The sequence below is a fragment of the Struthio camelus genome, chromosome 3 (genome assembly GCF_040807025.1).
Source record: "Struthio camelus isolate bStrCam1 chromosome 3, bStrCam1.hap1, whole genome shotgun sequence".
NCBI lineage: Eukaryota > Metazoa > Chordata > Aves > Struthioniformes > Struthionidae > Struthio > Struthio camelus.
In genome coordinates this window covers 147,519,955-147,541,156 of record NC_090944.1, presented here as the reverse complement: position 1 = coordinate 147,541,156, position 21,202 = coordinate 147,519,955, and the positions used below count along the sequence as shown (strand labels likewise).

Sequence of the window (21,202 nt, the reverse complement as noted above, 5' to 3'; positions counted from 1 at the left end):
AGAGGAGCTGAGCAGCAGCTGAGAACGTTTCTCAGAAAACGTTTCACAGGAACATGTCAGTTTCTCCAGCTTTCTGATTGGAAACCTGCTTGGATTCATGACGTGTCTGAGCCTCCAAGGCCTGCAGCTCCCCTACAGTTCAGGGTCAACTCACCAGTGAGGCCTGCCCTGTGTGGGCAACCTCAGGTATCCAGAGCTTTGGGCTCTGGTTGTAGGCTCCTGTCTTGGCAGCTTCTGGTACAACCAGCCTCCCTGCTGCCAGTATGTTTGCAAAAGCGGTCAGGAGACTGGAAGCCCTGCTCCCTCTGACTTGCTTCCTCACCTTGGGCTGGCCTTTATCTGTGCTGTTGTGTCCTGTGTGCCTGGCTCCACTCACCCCGCAAGCTCTCTTGCTCCCAAATGGCCATATCCAAACGAGCACCTCGCCTTTGAGCTCTTTGTGCCTGCTGACAGGAAGTCAGCTGGCCTTACGTTTATCTTTGCAGTATGTATTTGACTACCAGCAAGGTGATGTTTTCGGCTGTGTGGCTGACATTGGCTGGATCACGGGACACAGCTATGTTGTATATGGACCACTCTGCAACGGAGCCACCTCTGTCCTGTTTGAAAGCACTCCAGTGTACCCTGACCCAGGTGAGGGAATGGTGAGCAAAGGTTTTGCTAGGCATGGCAGTATGACATGGGAAAAGGAGTCTGGGAAACCTGTCCAGTGTCAGCTGCCTACTCAGGGGATGTAAGCTCTGTTTCTTTGGAACATGTGACTGTAACGTTCAGGAACATCTGTGCATCCAGGGTAAAAATAGGTGCCATTGATTCTGCTCTGTACTCACAGTAGTCACAGCTTTCGCTTTAGCTGTTAACCTTTGCATTGAGCATTTGTAGCAGTATGTGTTCCACTGCTAGACAAATAAATGGGCTGTTTGGGATGTTGCAGGTCGTTACTGGGAAATGGTACAAAGGTTGAAAATTAATCAATTTTATGGAGCACCTACGGCTATACGCTTGCTGCTGAAGTATGGAGATGAGTGGGTGAAGAAATATGACAGATCTTCCCTAAAGACCCTGGGATCAGGTGAGAGGCAGGACGTCTTCCTCTGAAAAAGACAGAGGGTTCTAGCAGATGAGAATAGAGATTCCAGAGGAGCTCGGCTGACCAGATGGAATATGGTTGAAAATAGATGATAAAGCAAGTTCCCCATCTAAGGGGAACCAGACATAGTTTCAGCAGAAAGAGAAACAAACTGAAGTTGGTCCCATTGTACTTCAGTGTGATTGTCCGTTTCCTAGCTTTTTGCAGGATTGTGTTCTCGGCTAAAAAGATGTACCTACTAGTAAATGGCATCGTTTTGAACTTTACCGGTCTAGGTGGCCCTCGCAGCGTTTTCCTGTATTATTTTGGATTCTGGAGGTTCTCGTACATGATCTGCATTGATTAATTGCTTTCAGTGAGAGTTCTTGCTTGCCTTTTGACCTTTCTGGAAAAGCCAAGTTCTCAGTTACATGAGTGCACTGCAGTCTTTGCACTTCTCAGCAAAAATGCTGTGAGCATTCTGATTAGAGATCGTGCAATCAGCACGTTGTGCACAGCAAGGGAGAATGAAGAGCCTGCAACCCCTTGTGTCTCCATCTCTTTCCTTTCTTGTTTTGGATCTAGTGGGAGAGCCCATCAACAATGAAGCTTGGCAGTGGTTCTACCATGTGGTGGGAGATGGGCGCTGCACCCTTGTCGACACGTGGTGGCAGACAGGTAAAGGGCATCCTCGGGGAGTGTGACTGTTGACAGAGAGGTCTTGTTGCTGGTGGCATTTCAACTTGACCTGAAGAGTCTACCAAAATAAACCCCTTCTGGTATTTTGATCAGATTTTGAAAACCACTGGGAAGTTTCAGCATGTAACAGCACTATAATAACATATAATAGCAACAGCAATGTTTGTGGGTTTTTTCCCCCCCCCCCCCCGGAAACCTTCTTTGATATTTTGAATGATGGAAAATCTCAAGCGGTTCTAGAAACAGAAGGCAGAAATGGAATTCCTCAGCAGAGCTGGGAGAAGGCAGCTTGAACTGGAAACCTCATGGAATTTATTTCTACAACTGGCCTCACCTTGATATGGTCTTATCATGAAAAGGCTTTTATAGTACCATAGTGCTATAAATTGTACTTACATGTACTTTGTTTGCTTTCGCTGAGAAAGATCAGAGTGGCATTGAAAATTGAGCTGTATAGTCAAAAGTACTATTTTAACTATGCTGACTGAAAAGGAATCAGTTAAAGCTTGTTGTCTGTGCATCAAGCGGACATGGAGTCAAGGGCTGTTATCCAGCAGGGATGATGGGGCTCACCCTTGCTCAGGAGGAAAGGGGAGTTAGCATATTGCTTTGGTCCTGGGCCTTTGATGGCGCAAAAAGGAGGAGTACACCTCTGTTTTGGCAACACGCTCGGCCTGGTTCTGCGCGTTCAGTGAACTTAGTGTCAGTTAAGGCCAGATTTCCATTTACAGCCTGCTTGGCAGAGTGACTGGAGTAACTGGCCATGGTCTCAGATCCCTGTCAAGCTGGAGCAGGAAAATCACTCACAGCTGGTTCCTGCTTCCTCATCTCCCAGCCAGCAACATATTGGACTTGCTCAGAGTGCAGACCTCTGGCTCCGTACTCACTTGGCTATCAGACAAAGCTGCTCGCTCTCGTCTGAGAGAGAGGTCACCGTGCTGCCTAGTGGGGCCCTACCCTTGGAGGAGCCCCTTCCCAGCCACATCAGCAGCAAGTCCGCTGTTCTGGGCCCTGATATCGAGAGTTGCTAAAGGCGTCTTGAACGCTCTTTCCCAAAATCTGGATGGAAATATGTCCTTGTCAAGTGCCGAGCCACACAGTCCGCTCCTGCTACCAGACTCTCTCTTCAGGATCCCTGTGGCCAGTCCCAGCACTCAGTGTGAGGAGCTAGTTTCTGGCACAGAGCCAAGTCCCGTTTAATCCAGATCAGATGTGCAGACTTTTTATTTTCAGATTTAAAATAAAACAGCCTCAGAATTCAGGGCAGCAATTCTACATACTACCTACTTCAGTTAGTAATCCCTTAAGCCATCTGGGTTTGCACGTGCTGAACAGAAGAAAACCTGACTGGCTATGAGCTGCATGCTTTCCTCCTCTCACTGATCTGAGATAGAAGACAGTCGAAAAACAGTTGATTACTGTACAGTGATGGAGATGAGACATGATCTCTTTTGCCCTCAACATTTTTGGGTTTAGCTGAAGTTACTGATGTGTGCAGTGGGGTAGGTCTCCTAAACTTATTTTCCCTCTAAGACCTTTCCCTTTAAGATCTTAAAGTAAACTGTAATTCTCCTGTTTTTTGGGAGCAACAACTGTTAGGGGAGAGATTGAAGAACATTTACTGGACAGCCTGTAAATGCAGAGTGCTTGATGTTTACCTTGAACTGGGCATAGATTTGCAGGCGAACAGTCACCAGCTCCTGGAAGCATGATATAAAGATAAATATTTATGAAATTGATTTTACTAGAAAGTGGAATCAGTCTTCCTCCACAGCTGATGCTTCCAATAAAAAGGAAGCCAGATTAATCATGGAAAGATTATATATGCCATTTGGGCATAAAGAGAGCCTGGAAAGAGATCATAGAAACAGTTTGATGGATGCTGCTTATAGTGTTGCAGTGTCACCTCTCTCAGAGAATTTCAGTACAGCATGTTAATTGTACTGTTGTAGGCAGTGTCCTCTACGGTATGTTGTTCTCCAAAGCAGCAACATGTTGCCTGGTAATAAAGCCCAGCAGGCATAAGGATCAGCAAATGATGATTTAAGAATCCATTTGAAAGTCTGGATGAGCAGATGAGAGAGACAGAGATTATGAAAAGCAATTTAAGTGGTGTGGTATGTGCTGACGAGAGAGACAAAATTTCTGTGACTCTCAGTGCTAAAATATTGGGTAGCAAGTATCTGTTCTGTGATTGACAGTAATAGGGTCAAAGCTGTGTTTGAGTTTCAAGTCTAGTTCTACACAACGCAAAAGAGACACTAGGTGCTTTTGCTTTTGTTGTTGTTTTTATAACAAAAATACAGCTGTTGTTTGCAGACCAGTGTGTATGTAGTATGTATCAAGCAACAGTATGTATCAAGAACACGAGCTGTTCTTGAGAGGCATCTCTGAATAGGCCCTGGAAATTTCGTTGTTGGGTTCTTACATGGACCCTGTCTTACAGTGTTTTAAACTGGGCCAGTGCGGCTTTGCTGGATTCCCTCCTGAAGTAGGCAAAGGCAGGCAAGCCAGTCTAGCTGTGGTGGTTTAAGAAAACGGTAGTGGAAAGCTCACACTCCAACCTTACCTGCAACAGAAGGGAACCCGTTTCGGTGCATCACCTGCCCTACCCGGCCTCTGCTGTCCTTGCTTAAACTTGAGGTGGATTTGCACCAAGGTGGTAGTGTGGGAGCAAATAAAGGGTAAGCACAGCTTTCCTTCTGCCAGCTCTGCCTCTGAGGAGACAGTCTTTGGCAGGGCAGGACAGAGCCTACTACTGTAAGACTTGCTGGCTGTCATCTGTCAGTGGCTAAAATTGGTACTTTTAAGCCAGCTGAGCAGCATCCGCACAACGTTTGTATAGGTCTTAATATTCAAATTGTTTTTAAAGCACCCCTGCCACCACGTAGCTGCCTCTGGAATGTGACTTTGCTGATATGCAGTCAGCTGTGGGTTGTGTAGGATGTGACAAAACCCCTGTCAAAGCATAGCGTACTTTCTGTGTTCAGAATGAGTACTTGCTTAGGAAGAACAACCATCACTTTAAGCAGTTTCCCTGCTCTGACGCACATTTTGTCTGTGCAAACACAGAACAGTGGGTTTGGGCTGAAAAAATTCAAGATGACCTTTTCACAGTGAATAGCAACATGTGATATAGATGCTTGTCCATCAGTGGAACGTGTATTTTACATGCGATCTGAAAGCCACATCTGAAACTGTTTTCTGCACGTCTGAAACGCACGTTTTCTCAGAGACCCTTTCTCACAGCCACGTCAGGGCAGCTGAGAGGCAAATTCAGCCCTTCCAGCTCCTGGTTTCAGTTTCCACCACCTCAGCAAAGCCAGTGCAGCGATGCACTTCAACAGTGGCAGAACATATCTTTATTTATAGAGATATATATTTTTTAATCCTAATGTTCCTGTGTTTTTGTTTCTCTCCTGTGTCTCTGAATTCGTTTTAGAATAGAAAAGATCTGATTAAGGTTGGAAACTGGTTTAATGCACATCGCAGCAAGAGTGACGAAGAATGATTAAAAGGTTCAGTTTTGAATAGAAGATAATCTCAGCCTGCCTGTAAAGGATGGGTTATTCTCATACTCTGTAATAACAGTAATTCAGACTCCTGAAGTGCTTTTCATACTGTCCCACAGGGTGCTGTAAAAACAGCCCAAGGAGATAAATCCCCTTGATGTGCTAGGAATAGGGGTAGGGGGATAGGAAATGGGGGTGATAGGGACCACCCTCCCCCCCCCCCAGCCCTGCTGACCTGAGAAGAACCTACAAGGGGGTAAGTATGCATTAGAGGTCCCTGTATTCATTGCCAGTTGGTAGCTGGAGGAATGGATTTATCTGTGAGCGTGACTTAGGAACAGATTTTGGGAACAGAGCATGTGGGCTGAATCAATGGGCTCTTCATTGTGCCTGTTTGATTTGCCATGAACGAGACCACGGGAAGGCTGTTGAACACCCACATGGTGTCTGCTGCTGCAGGGTCCACAGCCCCCCTGGTGCAAAGCCATCTGCTGTAGCCTGTGCAGTGTTCCTCTCCGAGCCCTTGAAGAGCTGAGCTGGAAGCCAGTGGTCTTGATGCTCTGTGGCATGGGGAGCTGCTTCCCTTGAGACAGCTGCTTAGCCCTGCTCTGTGGTTTGTCAGCATGGTGCACAGAGGGTAGCTGATCCGTGCAGCCAGCACTGAATGAGGCACCACCCAAGCAGGGAGTAAGAAGAGCTTTCAGTCAAACTCACCGAAAGTCTGCCTGCAGTTCCCTGCTCCTTACCTGCTGAAATGTGTCTTGTAGGCAGGATAGGCCTGGGTGGTGGTCAGCCTGGCTTGCCAGGCTTTTTTCTATGCGGGAGCCTTTTCACAGAGAGCTCTTAGTTTCTCAAGTCTGTGCTGCTCTCAGATAGCTGTGCTGAATGGTGTGGCACAGTTTCTTTCCAGTAGCTTTTTCTTGCAAGGGACTTCCCTTTCCTCTTTAAAGCTGGTGCTTGCTTTCATCCAGCATCTGATGGGCACCAGACATTTTATTTTTCATTACTCTTCCAGAAACTGGTGGCATCTGCATTGCCCCACGGCCGTCAGAGGAGAAAGCTGAGATCATTCCGGCTATGGCTATGAGACCCTTCTTTGGGATTGTGCCCGTGCTCGTGGATGAGAATGTGAGTTCGGCCTCTACCTGGTGCCCAGAACAGAAGCTGCTGCATGTTGCTGTCTTAATCACCTATCTGTTGGTAGAGGAAAAGGGTCTAGGAGGATGTTTGTTTCTCCATTAAAATGGTACAACAGATGAGAAATTTATATATGCCTGCATATCTCAAATCCCCAGAGAGACTGCCAACTGGGTGTTGCAAGCTGCCTGTAAAACTGTGGAGGTGTGTTTAGATTTTAGGCCCCACTTTTATCTTCTTTCACTGCTTCTGATAGCTGCTGCTTCCATTTGTGAGAGCAGTCAGAAGTCACACAGCTCCTTGGAAACCAGGGAGCTGTAGATGTGATGTCCCGTGACGTGGCAAGGCTAGAGCAGCCAACAAGGCTGATGGAGTTTTCCAAGGGAAATGTTAGGCATAAGTCCCTGCAGCTGTGGATGTCTGTGGGAGAACTGATGATGGTCTGTGAAGCTGTGCTAAGCGATTCCCATCTGCACTCCAGTGCCCTGTTAAAGAGTATAATGTGGAATCCCCTTAGTAAACTGTTTAATAAGGGGATGTGGCAGTTCACAAAAGCTAAAGGAGAAGACAGTGGTCTAAGCACTTTCCTGCTAGCCTCATCGCAGGCGTCCTCTTGCTGGTGGGCACGTATTTGCTGTCATCTCTTCTGGTCTTCCCCTCAGGAGACTTGCAGGACACACTTTTCTTTCAGTCTGATAACTGTCCTATCTGCTGTGCTACTGGCCTCAGGGGGCGAGGGAAGGCTTGGTGCAGCTGGTGTGTAGTAGTTCCACTAGTGGATTTGCTTTATCCACACGTGGCCCTCCACTTGCAGTCTGCACTGAGCAGTGGGGTGATTCTTGCCAGGCTAATGACTCAGAAGCACTTGCTTTTTCTACTTTGTACACTTGATCATCCTTCTTGTGCTTGAACCTGCAGGGAAAGGTTATAGAGGGCAATGATGTGTCTGGTGCGCTCTGCATTGCCCAGCCGTGGCCTGGCATGGCGAGAACCATCTATGGAGATCACCAGCAATTTGTTGATGCCTATTTCAAAGTCTACCCAGGTAAGGAGTGTGTCAAGAGAAGACAGTTTGCCCTGCAGTATAAGTGGACTAAGTATTTTCAGCAGTGCTTTGTGATTTTTCCTGTGCTGGAGCCAGTTCTTGGGGGTTGCTAAAATTTAGTGTGTCACATGTTACAAATATTCACTCTATGATCCTAGATGGCGTTGACCCTTTTAGCTGTCAAAAAGGAATGTATTATTTGGAAAATTGTAATGTCTAGAATACCAGCCCAGATACCCTTTCTCTAGGGCCGTTCAGTGTCTCACTGGGAGATAGGATCATAGGGTGGCAAAGTACCTCCTGTGTCATTGGATCTCCTGCTTGCTGTCACAGCTTGTATTCTGTCCTTCCTTTTTAAACATGGTCAAATTGTATCTGGCAAGTAATTAGAAGTGGCAGGGGAAAATCCTTGTGGGAGATTGGACAAGACCACTGCCTTCCCTCAGAGGAGCAGCTGAAAGGGCTTGGGAAACATTGAAGATAGGAAAGAATCAGAGAGACAATCCTCCAAGTTGTACAAAATGAGGCAGAGAGTAAGAATGGGAAACTAATATGGAAGACATCGAATGAGCCCTTATTTCCTTATTACTCACTACGTGTTTGCATCTGAATTGCTGGTGATAAATTTAAGATGGGCTGATAGTTCCTCAATTGATTTGGAAGGGTGGGGAACGTGACTGAAGGTCCATGAACTAACCAGTAATAGGTCCTGGCAAGAGCTGCCTTCAGATGTCACAGCGCTAGCTGCCTGTTGCTTGCACTGTTACTATCTGCAGCTGAGAAGTGTCACAGGAGCAGTTCAGAGGTGGACATGGCTCTGGTGAAGAGCCCGCAGTCTGTGTCACCAGGCATGCCCTCAGTGACTCTGCAGTGTGTTGGAACCACTGGGTTGGGTCCTTTTCATTCTCTTGTGGAGGGATTGCAAGTTTTCTGGGTCCACAGAGATTTTTTCAGAGCGTCTTTTGGAAGAGATTCTCCTAGCTGTCCCCCCGAGCTTGTGGCAGCTGGGCTGTTGACAGTAAGCTAGCTTTGTGTATACTGCTGTGTGGTCAGGCTTCCACAGAGATTGCAGAGCTTAGTACAGAAGTGTAAATGTGCTCTTAATAAGCGGTAATAAGAAGCGACTGTGTCCCGGAAGAGAAAGCGTGGAGAGGGAGGTCAGGCAGTCGGTTTCTGTTCCCAGATCTGTCACTGTCTCCCTGTCTCTCTGCCTCTCTGTAAGACAACCAGTCGTGATTCCTCGAGTACCCAGTGTTTACAAGTTACAGTGTTAGAAGCAAATCCCCATGATCCAGAATTCAGCAGTCTCTCATCAAATTGAGATTTTTCATCAGACTTTTAAACTCTCCAAACCCCATGCCTATCCCTATCTTAATTCAGCTAATCTGATAGCAGTGGTTCTGCCATGCTAGTATGCTAGAAAGGGACCTTTGTCTGGGATCTGTGTCTTCAGAGCCAGAAGAGGAAATGACTTTTCATCAGTCCCAATAGAAATGATTAAAGAAGTTGGAAATATTGCCATGTATAAAATCTAGTAGAACCGTGTCTTTTCAGCTGAACGGCTGCAGTGTGCCATGAGCACCGAGGTGTAGTTAGCAGACCTGAGTTTGAATACCTGCCTATGGCAGATGGCATTTGGAATGGTTTTACCTTTGAGCTATATGCGCTAAGCCAGGGCACACAGTTGCTGTGCAGCTGCGGGCATGCACAGCGTAGGGAGCTGAGCGAGCTCTCCTTGGTTGTATAAATTCAACTGTGTCACTGTGTAATGACAGTTGCGTTGCTGGGCTCGAATCTACCACAGTGACATCAGCTAGTGATTGCTGCTGATTGCATAAAGTGATCTTGCCCATCTTGGCCGGGATCTGAACTCCGCTATCTCGGTGCTGCCCAGGCACTTACTAGGAGCCAGCCACTGCTGAGGCAGCGCAGATGAAAGTTGGGGGTGGCAGAGAGAAGTGGGTAATGACATGTGACAGGATATGGACCCCAAACTTGGGAGACCCAGCGCTCTGCCTGATTCACCTGCCCTCCTAGCTGTCCTGGAGCATGATCTGTCCTGCATCCAAGCCTGAAGCAGTAGGTTGCTCGCTTCTCACTGCTGATCACCCACGTGTCTTTGCTGTAGGTTACTACTTCACTGGCGATGGTGCTTACAGGACTGAGAAAGGCTATTACCAGATAACGGGGCGCATGGATGATGTCATTAACATCAGTGGACACAGGCTTGGGACGGCAGAGATAGAAGATGCTATGGTAAGTTGCAGGCAGAGAGGTCCTATGACAGGGCAGATCAGCAGGACAGGGTAGACCCTTTGAAAGAAACTGTAGTTTGGGGTAACAGCATTGCCTTTGAACCCCTCCCCCTCCACACATACAGCTTGATGAATAATGAATAGCGAATGTGCAGAAAGAAACGGTCCTCTTAGTAAGCAGATCACAAATAAGCAAGGGAGAAAGGAGTCACACCATGGGCAGTCCCTGCAGTCGAACCATCAGAGCTGTGTTTCTCCTCAGTGGTTTTGTACTGTTGCAGTTGTAATTGTGGATGCTGGTGGAGTCTCTGTATGGGACAGCCTGTCCTGTTTGTTCCATCCCCTGAGCTAACAACTAACCTTTCTTTCCCAAATCTGTGGTTCGTGCTCGTCTGTAGTAGCTGAGTATGCCTGAGAATTCAGCAGTGTTAAATCTGAAGCAGCCTTGATTTACGTCAGCTGCGGAACTAGCCTATCATTTAGAGAGAAAATGATATTAGCTCAGGGAACTGAAAACAAAAAGTCCTTCAAAGCTTGACCTGAATTTTTATTTCTGTATTATGTGCCTTGCTTGCAAATGGCACATGGTTGATAAACCTGAGCTGTGTTTACATGGCAGATAGGATTCTATGGTCTCCTCTGTGAATGAATTTCTTGGCTGTGTTGTGTTCCATTCATGGCTATAGGATCCGCTTCCTCTCCCACTATACGTATGTGTGTGTATGCACATATGTGTTTATGTATTTATGTTGCTCTGCAATGTTTTCTTTCATATTTTAATCTAATGTAAAACAGCATAATCCAGTCTTGGTGTTTGATTCAGATCTGCTGTTTCTCCCAGTCTGTACAGCCACACCATCATCTTACTGCAGAAGAGTGTCAAATTAAATTCTGAGGAGTAGCAGAGTAAATCACTGTTGTGGAGCATTCAGCAGAACACCCTTTCCTCCTCTTGCAGGAAGACAAAGAGGCCTGATTCTTCCTGCCTTCTTCTGTGCTTTGGACACTGATACGCCAGTCAACTGTGGACTGCACTGCTGGCAGCTTCACACTTGCTCTGCTGGAGATAGTTCCCTGTGGCACAGAGCAATGCAGGACTGGTTTTACTTGGGATTTGGCCATGGCCAACCACCACTTGATGAGACTGTAGCCAAGCACACACAAGAGCAGAGACAAAGAAAAACAAAGCAGTTTTGGAGCTGCTGCAAATTCAGCTTGGTGTGCACTGGGGTTAGCACTCTTATGTACGTAAGAGTGTGTATTTCTGTGTTTAAAAACAGGGCTACTCCAGTGAGTAAATGCTACTCTTGGGACGTGGCCGTGGTCACATCAGCTGACCATGCAGAATGAAGGTGGGATCTAGTGTTCCTATTGTGTTTAGGGCAGGATCTGGCCAAGGGGAGATTGACAAGCTCCTCAGAGATGTGGCAAGGTGTTTTGTTCCTACAGCGGCTGGCACAAATTTTGCAGGGCTTGAACCAGTTTTTACGCTCCATATATTTTTGTTTTCCTTTTTGTGAAGGCTGATCACCCAGAAGTCCCTGAGACAGCTGTGATTGGCTATCCACATGAGATCAAAGGAGAAGGTAAGTGAAAATCAGCATCTGATGCGACACATATGTATGCTTTACTTAATTTGTCACCTGGGCTGTCTGTTGGGTGTGGCCTAGGGAACAGGAGGGCAACTATCCATCTCGTTAGGTTGACTGGTATGGCTCGACCCTGTATGTAAATAGAATGTGCCAAAAGAGTTTAGGGAGCAATACCTGCACCCAGCTTAGGGACACACAGTGACTTTCATGGCTGTTGAATTGATCTTTGCTGGCCAGGTTTTAATCCCAATTACACTTTGGTGTTTTCCGTTGAATTGTCATTGTCACTGAGATTACTGTCTGGTCCACAGATGCTGGGACAAGGCCAGGCCATCGTTTGCGGGCTGGCACCTTACTCCCTTCCTTTGTGGACAGGATCTCTGGTTCTCTTGGGAACGTAGGAATACCTCCGCATTCAAGTGAACATCCCTGCTCTTGGGACTTTGGTCAGTCAGGTTCTAATATGAGGTATATGGCTTTTGCTCGTTTTTCCTCCAGGTGCCTTTGCTTTCATAGTGGTAAAGGAAGAGACACCTCATAAAGATCGTGTCAAAGAAGAGCTCAAAACCATAGTGGCTTCCAAGATAGCAAAGTATGCTGTGCCTGACCACATTCTGGTAAGTAGGAGACTGTAACTGGGACCAGGAGCAGGAATAGCCACATTTAACTCTTGTCTTGCCCTCTTGTCTGCAGAGCTGCTTTTTTTCCCTCTCTGGGAGGGCAAAGGAACAGTAAAACTGAACTAACTAGAGGGATCCTTGGGTAGCAGAGGGCACGTTTTGCCCTCTGCACAGCCACATGCAGTTGTTTTACTATGCTTCCCCTGTGTGCCTGGGGATCAGCAGGGACCCGGAGGGGTGGCTAGGATATTACAGCTGCTCCAGCTTGCAGAGTAGCTTCTCCATGTGGCTGCGGCAGACTGTGTTTTAGAGCAACCCCGAGGCTGCCTGTCTGAGCCAAATATTGAACAACCATTTAAATGGGTTGCACAGAGAGGGCTTGAGAGCACCTTTCTTGGGAAGAGCTCTGGCAAAGGGGAGCCCCAGGCCCACCCTGTGCTTTAAGGTGTGCTTGCCGTTCCTGTTCACGGCGTTGCAGCATTGCTACTCCATGCAGATCTTGCCCTCAGCTAACCCCATGCTGAAGCAACATAGCACTGATCTCTATGGCCCTGGGCAAGGGATCAGATAAAACCCTGCAAATTGTAGAGAAAGACCACAACCTCCGATGCCACTGAAGGGCAGAGTGATGCTTTCTACCCCCTACCTATTTTGCATCAATATTTAGCATCAATACAAAGTCGATGAGCACTGGCTGTTTCTGTTGCACAGCTCTGAGAGCTGTTCAGCCTGATTGTGAGAGCACTGATGAAATCAGGGCTCTGATTCAGCCTGATCACCTCCAAGCACCTCCCTTTTCAAGCAGTTTGGAGTGAGTGCAGAAAGTTACCCCTCAGCCATCCCACTGAGGCCCTTCTGCATCCATCCCCCTCTCTACTACCTGCCTGGAAGTAGTGGCATGACCACTTACTAGAGGGGCTCTGCTTTACCCATGTGCTGGAAAGTGGACCCTGAGATACAGGTTATGAAATACAAGAGTAGCGGGCACGGGTGGCTTATTTGAATTGGAACAGCCTAGGACCTCCTTGGTGCAGTGGGGCAGCTCCTAGAACTTGCAGGTGTTCGCTGCAGTAGCAACCCTGTTTCCCTGGATTTGGGGGGATGGTCGTACGGAGAAGTCCTACAGCTCTTTCCCTGCATGTTGGCAGTTAATGCTTTGGAGTTTTCTAGCTTGTTGGCCTGGTTGTACAGCAAGACGTGAGACCTGGTAGTGCCTCTGCTCCATGCCTTGGAGTGCCAGGCTCAAGTGTGTACTAATGCCTTTGAATCTGCTGCTAAGCCCTTTGTAGGGAGCATATCAAAGACACTTAATGCTCACCTGGCTATGAGGGAAACAGTGTAGGATGACAGATGTGATCAGGCAGAGAGACATCTGCAAACTTGAGTTATCCCTTGAGCAGGGGACCTCGTAGCTGGCCTGCAGTATTGTGTGCTTTATATTCCTGCCCTATAAATGGGGATGTGAATGTTAGTATTGGTAAAGTATGCTGAGAACTGTGTCATCATCAGTGCCTGAATTTTCAAGCATAGGTGGGCTATAACTAGGTTTCCAGTTCAGTAGTTAACAGCATAATCATGGCCTGATTTTCCAGAGGGCTACTCATCCTGCAGCACCCAACCTGGAGATACACAGCAATGAGTAAAGGAGGGAAAAAAAATCTACTTAAATAAGAATAAACTTTATAACAGAAGGAATGCTAGCAATACTCCATCTCTTGGACATAAGCTAATGTGCTCAGTGGTCTAGTAGTTCCCAGGACCCTTAAAGGAGCTCTGGCCATGAGATAGCACCAGGTTTAGGATAGTTCAGCTAAATTGCAGTGTGGTTTCCAGCTGCTTTGCAAAGGAAGGTGAGGTGTGAACAGAGTGTGATAATAAGGCGGGTGCAAGCAGTAGCCTCACCAGCAAGGAGCCAGGATGCAGAGTGGCAAGTTGGGTCAGGATCAGGGCCAGAGACAGAGGTGAGGGTCAGACACATGCCAGTGATCACCTGGCAAGTCTGTAGGGGCCAGCATTACAGCCTCAGCTTAAAAGCAGTTCCTAAGGGAAAGGAGGGGCAGGCCCTTGCTTCTAGCTTTCTTCATAACAGCTCTTATCAGCAAAGAAGCTGACCTTGGACTCAGCCAAGGTCTTTAACTTAGCCAACTAAACTTATAGAAAGAGGAAGTGCTTCAGGCCCTGACAGCAGCCCCACCTCTCAAGAAAGTGTGTCCCCCCCATCTTACAAAGGTCTTTGTTTGGAGGGGTACTTGTTGTGAAATGGCACATGCATATTGTCTGCCAGTTTTCAGGAGAGCTCCTCAGGTTTGTGTCCCTGCCAATCAATGAGATATAGTGAAGCTTTCCCTAAATGGGTTTAAAGTCCAAAATCTGCTTTAGGTGATACTCTGGCCGCCCTCTCACCATGACTGTGGGCGGGGATGGGCTGGCGATGGAAAGGGTCCTGATGAGGAGGCTTTAAGAGGGATATGTGAAAGACTGGATGGATTGGAGCTTCATGGATCCTGGAAGCTCCAGATGATAGGTAACTGCATTGACTTGCTCCACAGTGGTGAAAGGCCCCACGTAACTGTGGTCCAGACTGGCAGATGGTCTGGATTTGCTCACTTGATAGCCCAACCTGGTCACCAATAGAAGAGACTGTAATTAGGTGATGCCCTTGGTCCGCTTGCCTCTTATAGGCTCTTTTGGCCTTGTCCAACTGTGTTATAAGGTGGGTGTGGACTTGTTGGAGCTATGCAAAGAGATCACCAGCTGCAGGTACACGCGAGGCAGCCAGTGTGGCTGGATGATTATGGGGTGGATACCAAAGTTAGTGAAGAATGGCATATGCAGTGTGAATACATCCGTGTTACTGCTTTAAGCAAACTGCCAATGGGAGAAGGGCAACCCAGTCCTCTTGGAGGAAGTTGCTGCAATGCAATCCTGTTCCAGGATCTGACTCATTCACTGTTGGTCTGGAGTTGGTGAAAGAAGAGGCAGGTTTGTGAGCTATTTTAGTGAACAGGTCCAAAGGCACCAGCATGGCTGTGTTCCCCTGCAAGGTGGGGACAGTTCTGCTATGAAACTGATGGACATGAACTGCCATGGCCAGTTAGGGGTGGGGAGGGGCTGCAAGAGACCCTGTGATCTCTGTCAAGGTCTTTCGGTGTAAGCGCATGTTTCACAGACCCGGCAATAGCTGGTCACATCTGTTCATCCTGTGGGCCACCGCTAGGTACCGTGTCTTCCAGTGGCCCCCAGTTTTCGTGCAGGTGTAGTATGGCATTGATGAAGAACCTGTGTTCACAATGGACCCCGCAGGATGTACAGCAGCCTTCCCTGGGTATCGGCAGCCGTCCTGTTCCTGCATGCTGAGGGGTGCCATGCCAAGAGTGGGTCATTTGCAGTGGCCTGACAGACTTCACTAATGAGCTCATTCTCTGCTGTGGCCGCAATAAAGTCTTGAACAAACAACAGATAACAGCAGGGGGTTCATGCCCGAGGTCTGCATCTAAGTTGGGGCTGTCCTTCCATGAAAAGGTACCTGCCTTTCCATTCTGCTTCTCTGGCTGGTATGTGAAGGGGAAGCGTGAAAAGGAGGAGGCCCAGTGGGTGAGTTGGGGAGAGAGGCACTTTGTCCCTCAATAGTGTTCCAGGCTATGGGGGTGAGTCAGCACCCCACCACTGTCACTTCTGCTCCTTCAAGGAGGTGCCACTACTCTTTAAATGCAGCCTTGACTGCTTGTCTCAGATACTGTAATTCTTCTCAGTGGGACCGAGCTGATGAGAGAAAAAGGCACAGGGGTCTTGCTCCTGCTTAGGGCCAGCCTTCTGGGAGAGGATGGCCCCTGTGGCTCTGTCTGAGCCATCTGCTTCCACAATGAAAGGCCATCTGGAGTCTAGATGGACTTGATGCGGGTGAGGTGAATGCCCAATTCAGTTTCTCAAAACCCACTTGTGCTTTGGGTGTCCGCTGGAAATGAACCACCCTTCCTGGTGAGCACTGTTACAGGAGCTACAATACTGGAAAGCCTTTTATAAGCCATCAATAGAAACTGGCAAGTCCTATGAACCTCTACACCTCGCCGCACGGTAGAAGGGGATTGTCAGCTTACGACATCTTCGATCTTCTTAGGATCCATATGCCAGCCATTGGTGCCCACCAGGTAACCAGAGAACTGCATCCTCTACTGGTGGAAGGAGCACTTCTCTCATTTAGTATAGAGCTGATGCCATTGCAGTCAGCTCAAGACCTCCCAGACATGGTCTGAATGCATGTCTTGAGTGGCGGAAAATATCAAGATGTCATCCAGGTGTGCCACAACATAGTTATCAGGCAAGTACCTTAGGACATCATTCACAAAATGTTGCAAGGTGGCAGGTGCATTGCGGACATCAGAAGACATCATCAGATGCTCATAGTGGCTGTATCTGGTGCAGAAAAAAGTTTTCCACTCATCCCACTGCTAGATTTGGAGCAAACTGTATGCCCCCCACAGGTCCAGCTTTGTTGAGCCAGTGAGCCTCCTGCGGTCGTTTAAAGACTTCTGGCATGAGAAGCAGGGGGTGCCAGTTCTTCACCCATGATGTTGCTTTGTCTTATATAAACTCTGCAGGTCTGGAGATCCTCATCCTTATTTTTGATGAAAAATATAGGGGTGTGTGGAGGGGTGGATGAATCCACATGCCAAGTTATCCTTAATATACTTCCCGAGGGCTGCTAATTCAAGGCGTGACAAGGTATAGATGCGCCCAAAAGGCACCTTTTTTCCTGGGATCAATTCAGTGGAGCAGCCATAGAAGCAATGGGGCAGCAGTGTTCATTTTCTCAAAGTCGTCAGCAGAGTCACTGTATTCGTCTGCCAGTGGTGTTTGCAGTGGTCCAGTGGCCACAGCAGAGGCACAGTCATGATCTGGGTTGTCATACGGAGCATGGCTATGGCATGAGCATGATCCTCCACTGCAGTCCTCCCAGAGGCTGGGGTAGGGCTCTCAGCAGCGGACAAGGCTGTGGCAGTCATTTGGCCAGACAACTGCTCAAACGGTGTGTAGCCAGAAACGCAGGAATCTCGGGACTAGCCCATGCAGAGCCCTGTCACAGAGGGAGCAGTCCCTCGGCAGCGCTTGGGACAGGCTGCTGCCCTCGGACCCTGGTTTTCCCTTCCCGCAGGGAAGCCAAAGATCCCAGCTGCTGGTCAGTGACAGGGTTGTGCTTCTGTAACCAGAGCAGCCCAAGGATGGTGGGAAAGAGGGAGATGAGCAGAGTGGGGAAGGACAGACTCTCTGAGTGCCTGGATGCTGCAGTTACCCTGAGGGCAACAGTCTCATGGGTGATGGACTCCCTGGCTTTTCCTCCTGTCTGTAACAGTGACAGTGGCTGAGTGGGCTGGGGTTGGGTGCAGAATGGGGTGCCCCAGGCAAATTCAGAGACCACAAAACTGTAGAAGGCCCCAGAGTCCGCCAGAGATCCACTGGGAAGGTATGCCCACCTTGCAGGGTAAGGATAAGGGATATTGTGAGGTGAAACTTGAATAAGCACAGCCCCTCTCTATGCCCACTTGGCTGCAGTTGGGGTAAATGAGTGTCCAGCACTGAGGAAGCAAGAGGTTTGCTTGGGCAGGTGGCAGTGTGATGACCTTTCTTGCCACGATAAAAACACGCCTCCTTTCTCTCTCTCCTTGCTTTTGGGGCAAGGAGCGCAGGCCAGTGGCCCCCACCTCCATGGGCTCCTCTGCTTGGGATAGCAAGGGACGGGGTGCAGAGCATGGCCCAGCACCGCTGAGGGTGCAGGTTCGCTCTCACTGGCACACTGCTGGGCACCTTTCCAGAACGCGAGCCAGGTCGGAGAGCTGCCCCAGGCTCTAGGAGAGTCCGCCCTGGCCATCCCATCTCTGAAAGCCTCAGTCAGCCCTAACCTGTAGTGGCCATAAGGACTTATTTCCCCCCCGCCCGAGTCAGTCTGCGGCCAATGTCATGAACGTGAGCTGTGTAGCTGAAGCTGCAGCAAGGCTGTCTCAGCTGCAACGGTATGGTTGAGGTCCCCCAAACAAAGCTCCACAGCAGAGGATAGCATCAGGTCCTGGCCAGCAGGGTCATTGTGCTTCATATAGGGACTGACCCAATCTAGGGTCGGCCATGAGAGTTGCGATATTACTACTTCTGAGCGGCTGGTATCTTGGGCAGGCCCCTGGGTAGGCAGTGCACGTTAGCTGCATCTGACTACTAAATCCTCATAACCTCGCTCGATCTCCATCATCAGACGGCTCAGGAAGCAGGGGGGCAGTGGTCGCTCTGGTGACAGGGAACATTCCAGATGCCTGCAGGGCTGCGACCTGCGCCTGCGTGTTAACAGCAGCTTCCTGCAGAATTTGGAAGTTATTTTGAAGCTGTGGGGAGGCTCCGGGGCAGCCCCTGACACAGCCTGAGGCCTGGTGCTTGGCTCAGGGGGAGCCGCGGGGCAGCCCCCCGCGTAGCCCGAGGGCCTGGCCCCATAGCGCTCAGCTCGGGGCTCAAGATGGCCTGAGCTACCTGTCCGGAAACAGCGAGGGCTGGCTGCTCCGCGAGGGAAGGTGAGGTGTGAGCAGAGCGTGATAACAAGGCAGATGTGAGCGGTGGCCTCACCAGCGAGGAGCCAGGATGCAGAGTGGCAGGTTGGGTCAGGATCAGACACATGCCAGTGATCACCTGGCAAGTCCGTAGTGATGGGGTAGGTCCAAGGTCAGGCCAGGAAGCCGAGCTGGCGGATTCGGGTCTGGGTCAGACTTGTGGAGGCAGAAGGCTTGGCGCAGACCTAGCTGCTGCACGGCTGCCATGAGGCACAGGCAGGGGGCCAGTGGTAAAGCCTAAAAGGAGGATGTGCCCTGGGCCCTGATATCCAGCAGGATCCTGGTTCTAATACAGGTGTTTCCTTCCTCTTTCTGCAGGTGGTGAAACGCCTTCCCAAAACTCGATCAGGGAAGATCATGAGAAGGCTGCTCAGGAAAGTGGTAGTCGAACAGTCAAGCGACATGGGAGATACCACCACGCTCGATGATCCAAGCGTCATCACAGAGATACTGGATGCTTACCAGAAATACAAAAAGGAGAAGAGTTCTTCCTAGCAGGCAGCTTTGGAGTTTCTGTCCTCTGGCAATGCAGAGGGTCTCAAATAACCGGGCAAACAGCATGGTTTTTTTCTTGCTGTTTTTTGCAAAACTCTGTTTCCTTCTAGAAGAACAAGATTTCCTCCTGCACAACATCACTCGAGATGTCCTGAGCTAGGAGCAATCTGCAGTCTTGCCTAATCAATTTGCTGTACCTGAGCTCCCTTTCGTTGCTTTTAGGCCTGATCTAGAACAGCTGTTGGGGTTTCTATTGGCTATGATGAAATTAAGAGTAGCTGAAGCAAAGTGAAGATATTAATATTTCTCATTTTAACGTTCTTGTATAGGGAAAGGTTTTATACCATACTTTTGCTGTTTTAAAAGTAGCCCTGGAATTCACTTCTTCAATGTTTACATCAGCTTGGATATCCAAGTTCAAGTAGTTGTACTTACCTGCAACTCTGGTGCCTTTTCAGCAACGGTGGGCATTCTAGTAGATATTTCCCATGTGTTAATAGGGGAATGAGAAGGGCATGGCTAATCTGATTTGATAATTTTCTCTTTTTGTTACCCATTTGTTCTGATACCTCCTTGGGCTTTTCTTGCAAGGACTTGTTTGCCCAAGATGGTGAGTCTGTGTCCCTTCATGTCCCTCCTGGGCCAACGCGGTACTAGCAGTTGGTGCTACAAGACTGAGCCTTTCCCTAGAGTCCTCCATGTCCCCAGCGCATTGCCAGTAGTGTAGGAGCGGTTTGGTCCTAAGTGCTTTTATTCCGCCTTGAGAAACAGATCATCAGCTGGGTTTTTAAAGTGACCTTCCTCTTCCCCACTGGTGGTGCCATTTGGGTCACTGCTGTCCCATTGTGGTTCACTTTCGCAGATCAGGCGAGGTGACCTACAACTAGTAGATCTCTGTTATTGGTTGATGGTTTACATGGGTGCCTTTGTTTCTCGGAGCCCCTGTGAAAGGGGACGATGTTTGCTTTGCTGTCTCTCAGAGGAGCTTTGGGGAGCAGAATCCTGAAGTGCTCAAGAGGGTTTTAAAGCTGAGAGAGAGATTTGGAGCAGGGGGGGGATCTGTCTCCCTCTTGCTGCAGTGCTGGAGGGTTCACGGTGACTGTCTGAACTGTGTTATTTGTGACCAAACAATGGTTAAAGCAATGGTTATTTTAGCCTACTTCCAAATGACTTGTAGTCTTGTTTGCCCCAACAGAGATAGGCACCCTGGTGTGGAGACAGGTTGGTTCTTCTGTCAGAAGTTCTGTCCTAATGCTGTTATTTCAAGTTGTGCCCTACCATGTCTGCCCCTTTCATATGCCACCATGCTGATGTTCTAAAGAGCTAACTGTCGGGGATACGTGCAAATCCCACAATTCACAGAAAAAAAGGAGAAAGCAAATCCTTTTAGGTGCCTTCTGGAAGGTGATGGTAGTATTTCTGACCAGCAACCTCAGGATAACAAGGAACTGTTGTAACAAAATAGTCCTCATCTTTCAGCTGCTTTCAGAATTGCAACAAATATATTCAATGTTTCACTTCCGGACTCTTTTGTGTTTTATCATGGACAAATTTCGATTGAAGCACTATTTATTGTTGGGCTGTTAAGAGTTCACTAGTAGATCTCCTCTGTTAGGTCACTGATGGTCATGAGAAGACCTGTAGTTACTAAGTGCCTTTCAGACTTTTGCACCTCTGTCAAATTGGGTTAAAGTTGGTTGAGCAGTTGAAGAGGCCACAAAGAGCATGCCAGGAAGGCAGGGTAGTGTTAGGAGGCGGCTGAGTCCAGCAGTCTGATACGGGCAAGGCTGCAGCAGCTCGATGCCCCTAGGGCCAGCCAGTAACGAGGCTGAGTATGAATTCCCAGTAGGCATACACACAAACACATGTATACAACACATATATACATATAAACACGGTTGGCCACACTGATCAACACAGACAGGCACACACAGCACCAATGGCTGTGGTGCCAATGTCCCCCCCTCTGGCTGATCAGGATGAAGGTCCGTTAGTAAGAAATATATACGTATGTACAATGTGGATCTCTTGAATAGCTGGGCGTAGACATTCAGGCTAGTTATAGCTGGCCTCTGGGTCCCCTCTCTCCGCAGTTGCTGGCACCTGGACATATGAGCCCCTGAGGCTCTCAGCCCCACTCCAGCTGCTGCTACAGACCTCCTTGCCCACAGGTGCATGCAGAGATACACAC

The 21,202-nt window shown here is 48.6% G+C and overlaps 1 protein-coding gene across 1 annotated transcript in view; it reads left to right on the top strand.

Annotated features, from left to right (window-relative positions):
* Nucleotides 1-20,528, top strand: part of ACSS1 (acyl-CoA synthetase short chain family member 1) — a 42,804-nt gene extending 22,276 nt beyond the window's left edge. The window contains exons 6-14 of the mRNA XM_068940837.1: nucleotides 486-633; nucleotides 935-1,072; nucleotides 1,655-1,747; nucleotides 6,296-6,408; nucleotides 7,336-7,462; nucleotides 9,591-9,718; nucleotides 11,240-11,303; nucleotides 11,808-11,926; nucleotides 18,835-20,528. Coding sequence (XP_068796938.1) covers nucleotides 486-633; nucleotides 935-1,072; nucleotides 1,655-1,747; nucleotides 6,296-6,408; nucleotides 7,336-7,462; nucleotides 9,591-9,718; nucleotides 11,240-11,303; nucleotides 11,808-11,926; nucleotides 18,835-19,011 — 1,107 coding nt within the window. The 3' untranslated portion in view covers nucleotides 19,012-20,528. The remainder of the gene's footprint in view (nucleotides 1-485; nucleotides 634-934; nucleotides 1,073-1,654; nucleotides 1,748-6,295; nucleotides 6,409-7,335; nucleotides 7,463-9,590; nucleotides 9,719-11,239; nucleotides 11,304-11,807; nucleotides 11,927-18,834) is intronic.
* Nucleotides 20,529-21,202: the final 674 nt, after the last annotated feature.